Raw genomic sequence first — 6626 nt, 5'->3', positions numbered from 1 at the left:
TCTTTCCCTGGCCTCAAGGAGGGGCAGGAAGAACAAGCTTAGACATTTGCTTCTCTTGCCCTGGCAGCCTGTCAGTGCTGCACAGCCCTTCCCTTTGGCTCACGAGGATGTTTGGAGGACCTCTCTGGTAAGCACAGGGGAATCAGCCACTTGAAGGCCAAGCCAAGTGTCTGTAGCATGGGCCAAAGAAGAAAAAGCTTCGCAGCTTCCGGAAAGGAGGTGGTGGGAAGAAGCCATCTGAGCAAAGATATAGAGAGATCAACAGCTCAGTCCAGGAAAGGGGGGTGGGGTGCTCCAAAGGCTGAGTGAGTCCCTGCTCTGCTCCCAGCTCTTCCCAGCCATGCCTCCTCCCCAGCTCAGCAGGCAGTCCAGCACCAAAAAGGAAAGCTTGCTTCCCTACAGAGCAGGTTTTTCTTTCCTCTGACAAGCCAGATATAGCTTTCCATAACAATGAAGTTATAAGATCTCACTCTTCTTCCTCTCCCTTTCCAAAGGAGTTTTGGTGCAAAGCCTCTCAGCAGCAGACATACCAGGGTAGATGTCCTGCTTCTCAAGAAACCAGCCTGCCAAACCCTGTTTAGCCCCTTTTGTCTCCCACTCACTCTAGCTTATTGCTTTCAGGTTAGAGATTCTTGGCAGGTGCAGCCTGATGATGCCAGCTGCAAAATCATGTTTGCAGATCATCCCATTAGCCGTTTCCATCCTTCATCTCCTTTGGCTTCTACTGAGGCACTCACAAGCTGCTCCAGGAGGTGATGGTATGGCCTGTTGCCATATATCCATTCCCTCTGATGGCTTACAAGCCCATTTTATGTCCCTCATGCCGTTTAAATTCTGATTTACATAAAGAGATGTTTCTGGCACACAGGGCATGCCAGCCTCAGATTTCTCCTTGGTGTCTGAACAGCCTTGGTTAATCAAATGGACATCCAGACTTTTCTGTTTGGAGTTCCTCTCACCCTGCCGAATATGTGAGAGAACTCTAACTAGTCCCACAACCAGCTTCACCAGTTTATTCTGTTTGAACAAGAGGCTAAGGGCAAGATCTGCTGGCAAACAGCTGTGAGAATTGCAGCTGCTTCTGAACACCAGGAATGTGAGGTCCCAGATCTCCTCACCTGCCAAAGGGATAAAAACCTCAGTCTAGCCAGAGTATTTTAAACAAACATCAATCCTTGACAGATGAAAGAAAGAAAGAAAAAAACAGTACTTGGCAAATAAAGGGCAAATAACATCACTAGAAAAAATGAGAGTACTTGCCCATAGTGTCATTTTCTGGCTGTGCCTTGTCTAGTGAGTGGCTGTAGCTGTTAAAGTGAGCCTTACTTTACTCCTTTTGGTACTGATACCTCGAGAGCATAGTATAGCTCCACAAATACAGGATAAAGCACAGAAAGCATTTGTTTAAAGAGCTTTATTTACCCATTGCTGGCAAAAAGATCTTGGTAACTTCAGTATCTGCTAGGAGAAATCGTGGTTACCTTTTGTGCCATCTATAATGCAGTAGTCAAGCAAAAACATTAATATTAGTTATTTTTTACTTCTTGTGCAGCTGTTTGCCCATTCCCACATTCACAGGGTGCTGAGCAATAAGGTCCAGCCATAGGCTGGCCTCAAAGTGAGGCAGCTAGGAATTACTTGGCTGGTCCTGAAATTAACAACCCCTGGGCAAAATATTTCTGCTAATGTGGGAATAGAGCTCCATTCTCTGCTCTACTGCAGGGTGGCTGGAATCTCTGTCCAGTAACTACACTGGTGTAGCACTGCCTTGCTGAGGTACAGCAAGAGGGCAGCCAGCCCAAAAGGCACGGCACAGACATGTTTGACTAACCCCGATGTTCAGGTAGCAGGCTGGTGATCTCCCAGCTATCAGCTGCAGCTCAGCCAAGGTTGTCCTGCAAGAGAAGACCTAATTATTAGTGAAAAGAAATCTATGGGATGACAAAGAATGGAAAAAAAATCCTCCTCTGTTACATCTCATGGCTTGTTTGTTCTTCTCTGGTCGAAGGTAGCTGTATACGGTGCAGAAGCTGGGAGACCTTCTGCTGTGTTAGCTTGCGGCAAGGTTGAGTTACCCCTGGGGGACACCATACTACATAACTGTAATGCACCCAGGACCCAGCCAAGGTTAACTCAGAGCTCCTCCTGAGTTTGGCGTGAAGCGATGGCCAGCACAGCTTGGTCTCTGGTGAGCGGTCCAGCCCTGGGTGTTGCAGGACTCACCCTGCAAGAACTTACCCAGGGAGATACATTAGCTGATCCTGAGTTTGAAACAGGTGGGTTGCTTCTGGGGCACCTGGTAGCTCTTTGGTGTCCCTGCACTGCGCAGCAGTGTTGATCACTGTAGTAGCTGATCAGCCCTTTGGCAGAGGAACTAATTGCGTGTCAGGCTGCTGGATGACCATACTGACAGAGTCAGAAAACATCCCCAGAATGAAAACCCTGACAAGTGAGCTCCAATAATTTATACCTCTGCAGACCAGCTCCTCCTGCTCAAGTACCAGACTGAACAAACCAGTAATTGCTGCCTGATTTCTAATTACTCTCATTTACAAGAGCAATTGAACAAGTCAATTCTACAAACACAGCTACGATGCCATAAATGCACCAGAAAGCTCTGAAGCTTGGCATGTGTTGGCACTGAGTGCCCTACTAAAGTACCTTAGTGTGACTTAAATATTTATACCACAGGTAGCTGTGCTTGTGGTGGTGGGATTGAAAGCCAAAGAGATTTTTTTGGTGTCTTGTTATACCAGTAAATGTTGGGCTAGCAGGTCACAAGGCAAAAGTCCGTTTCTCTGAGATCTAGACGTAGCACAAAAAGCTGAGCTCGGGTATCTTCCCTCCTCCTCTGCCTGACAGTATCCTGCCAAAACCTAAACCTCTCATTCCTGCCTCTTGCTGTCTGTCTTTGGAGCATTTGCAGCAGTCCCAGGCCATGCTGCGGGCAGTGGGCTGGGAGCACTGGAACGATGGCTGCAGCCCTGGCAGCAAAGGCAGCTCGCAGAGGTTTAGCCTGGAGCATACAGGAGGGGGAGCGTTTGCTCCATCCCCGTTTCACCAGGGCTTTCTTCCCTGTCCCCTTCGAGGCACTGCTCAAGCCTTTCAGTCCCCAGGATGCTCCTGCAGCATCTGCACGGTGCTTTTGGGGGGCTTAGAGGAGGGCTTGCTGCGTCTGAAACTGCCCACCTCAGCCAAGCGTGCTGAAAACCTCCCAAAAGTGACAAGCTGCCTTGAGCAGATGGGGAATTACCAGCAACGTGAGACTCCACGTCATTGCTCCTTACCATGGCAATGGGGTTTGTAGCCACCGCTCCGGTGTTTCCCCTGTGGTTTGGACAACACCTCTTCTGGTGATGTTATTATAGGGGATTCCAAGAGGTTTCCTGTAAATGAGGGAAACCTGTTCATGTTCTAAAGGATATACTGAGCATCAGCCAAGCCCCCATAGATAGCTACACACTGTCCTTTCTCTCTGTCAGGCGGCGAGACGACGGCATTTTCCGGAGGTGCTCTGGTACTAAGCAGGGTAGGGAGGCCTGCTCTAAGGATTTTCCCATGAGGCAGTGCCCACACTGCTTCAGTTATGTTTGGCCACCTCAAAGTTCCCAGCTCCTGTGAAAAGTCCAGCTCAGACCTCTGCTGAAGTCACTGTGGTTGTGACTCACGCGCTAAAACAGAAGTGCCAGGAAATCATGTGTATCCAGCAAAATGGCTTTCTGCATCTTGCCTGCTGATTGCTAGGTGGGATTTTTTTAAGTAACAGCTTAAGTAACAGTTTCTGAACGGAAACTTCTGGAAATGGCTCCTTTCTGATCCGCCTCAGAAGTAATAAATCTGTGGGCATTTATTTGATGGCCCAGACAGAAAGAGAGCATTGGCTCGGTCACGGCCTGCACCTCTGCGTGCATGCGGGATTCTTTCCAACCGGTCTCCATGCAGACATCAGCTCCAGACAAAGCCTGTGCCATCAAATGGGGTCTCCGCTCTCTTCAGAGGAGATAAGGATGGACCAAGAACATTCCTCAGTGGCTATCACAGAATCACAGAATAGTTTGGGTTCAAAGGGACTTTTAAAGCTCATCTAGTCCAACTTCCTGCTGCAATATGCAGGGACATCTTCAGCTTGATCAGGTTGCTGAGAGCCCCATCCAACCTGACCTGAAATGTTTCCAGGCACAGTAGCCCCTGCGCAGGAGCAAATCCTCTCTCATGCAGCGTACATGCCACTTGCCCGGCCTTTTGACAGCATGCCTGATGGTACATGCCTGGCAACTGCACTTCCATGGCACGTTGAATTCCCATACTTCCAACTGGCCTGTAGAAATAGCATCTGAAGTGGGGAAGTGGTTTGGTTGTGACCTGCAACCTTCTACAGCAGATAAAAGTCGACATGACAATTACATTACTTGCCCTTAGGAGTCAGGGCAAAGCACCCCTGTAGCACATACAGACTTATGTTTGCAGGTTTTTTAATCTCCTCAAATTACCTCGACACTGACAAGATGGACTCACGAGAAAGATTTTCTTCCGTCTTCAGCTGAGTCTTATTCCTCTTTAGAACCAATTTGCAGAGTGAAATATATATTCAAAAATTAAAAATAGCATTTGGGTTGGTATTTAGGAAGATGGACGTTTTATGGTCCTAGGCTCCGTTGTACAGCTGGAAAGGAAATGTGGGCTCCACAGGGAGGACAGGATCCTCAAGTAGCTTAAAAAAACCAGCACAAACCAGAAACAACTGTGAGAGCTGAGAGAAAGTTGCTGACGCTGGCCAGAGATGCAGCATGTAGTGGGAGGGATGTTTCACTCTGGAGTGGGTGTTGTGACCCAGCCCAGCTTCCCTCTGCTCCTGCCCCATGCTTAATTCAACTGTCACCTTATGGTAACTAAAACTGACTAAAAATATTGAAAATCTAAATGAGAGAGGATCCCTGAAGGATCTCTGGTTTCGCTTCTTCTCTGCAAGTCTCCAAAATATCATTTTGATAAAAGTAGAGGGAGAGCAACTCCATGTTCAAGAAACTGAGAAGCTGTATCTTCTGAAAGATACATGTAAAGTTCCCCGTCCACACCACACAGAGGCAGGAAGCCTACCTAGTGAAACAGCTCCCTGCACCATCAAAACAAAGAAGCAAATATTTACAGTTAGCCAAGGTGGTTTGCAGCTAGGATTTGCTCTGTACCACCCTTGTGGTTTCAATATAACTAATGCCCTGCAGAAAACCCGTCTAAGTCCCCAAATGGATGGGGACATTTAAACAGAAGGGGGACATTTAAACTCAGCTTCTGAAGACTCCGAGTGAAGAGGAGGAAAAGGTAAGAACTCTAAACTGTCCACTTGTGGGACTTTCTCGGTGTGTGCGTGGGCATGCTGAGGACACCCATGAATGGAGGGGACCCACCAGCCACCCTTGCCATCTCACAAAGGCACTGCCACACGACTCTCCACCCACCAAAATACCTGGGTGATCCCTGGAGCCCACAGAGGCACCTATGTGACCATGGCAACAGTCAACAGCTGACACACACCACATATTAAGCTTTCAGATCGAGATCACACATCACGTCAAAAAACAATGCAGCTAACTTCATGAGCTGGGCTACAGGCTGGGTCACATGCTAGGAGAGGGCAGCTTCTCCAAGGTGAAGGCAGCTACCTCTGACAAATACAAGGGCCCCTTAGGTGGTGGACTGGTGACAAACATCCCAAATCATTATGTACAAATTTCTGCCCAGTAGATCCCCATCATTCGCAAGATCTATCACCCCAACATTGCGTGCATCTTCGAGATCATCAAGGCCTGCAGTGGGAAGGTCTACACTGTGATGGAAGTGGCAGCCGCTGACCTGATGGAGTTGGTGTGGCAGCAGGGAAAGCTGCCCTGTGTCCGCAGAGCCCGAGATATCTTTGTGCAGGTCATAGGGGCCATGCACTACCTGCACAACTGCAACTTGTGGCACCAGGATCTCGAGCATGAGGATGTGCTGCTTACCACTGATGGCCACCAGGCCAAACTTAGTGACTTTGGTTTTAGCAAGGAGACCAACAGCTACTCAAATCTGAGCACCACGTTCTGCAGAACAGCAGCCTACGTGTCCCCAAAGTTGCTGATGGCCATCCCCTACAGTGCCAAGAAGTACGACATGTGGAACCTTGGGGTGATACTTTACGTGATGGTGACTAGCTGCATGCCCTTTGATGATACCCACATCCGCAGCATGTCCCAGCACCAGAAGAAAGGTGTGCTGTACCCAAGAGGAGTCCCCCACCGTCAGAGCTCTGCCAAGCCCTTATCACTCAACTGCTCCAGTTCAGCCCGACCTCCCAGCCCAGTGTAGATGGCCAAGAACAGATGGCTGAAGCAGGACATCTGAAGGAGGAAGCCCTCCCCAGGAGATCAGTAACACTTTAGTGCAATTAGTTCTGTAGTGGAAAGGCATTTCTGTGGTTTATTGATAATTTTGACCCTTGGGGTACCTGTGTGTGGGGCTGATTTTAAGAACAAAACTTTAAGAACTTAAGAACTTTAAGAATGACTAAAACTTTAAGAACTGGCAAGACCATGTGCTCTCAGAAGGTGGCCACATCCCTCCACAAAGGAGACCTTGTTTGCCACCAAACT

At 48.5% G+C, this 6626-nt stretch overlaps 1 protein-coding gene across 1 annotated transcript; it reads left to right on the top strand.

Annotated features, from left to right (window-relative positions):
• Positions 1–5592: 5592 nt before the first annotated feature.
• Positions 5593–6378, top strand: TSSK6 (testis-specific serine kinase 6; the record flags this gene model as incomplete). Its single annotated transcript, XM_010131221.1, is given in 5 exon segments — positions 5593–5684; positions 5686–5738; positions 5741–6262; positions 6265–6340; positions 6342–6378. Coding segments are annotated over 5 exon segments (780 nt in total), but the record flags the coding sequence as incomplete, so codon positions are not given.
• Between the last annotated feature and the right edge of the window lie 248 nt (positions 6379–6626).

This window comes from Buceros rhinoceros, unplaced genomic scaffold (assembly GCF_000710305.1).
Source record: "Buceros rhinoceros silvestris isolate BGI_N320 unplaced genomic scaffold, ASM71030v1 scaffold27102, whole genome shotgun sequence".
Taxonomy (NCBI): Eukaryota; Metazoa; Chordata; class Aves; order Bucerotiformes; family Bucerotidae; genus Buceros; species Buceros rhinoceros.
This window is presented reverse-complemented; position numbering and strand designations above follow the sequence as displayed.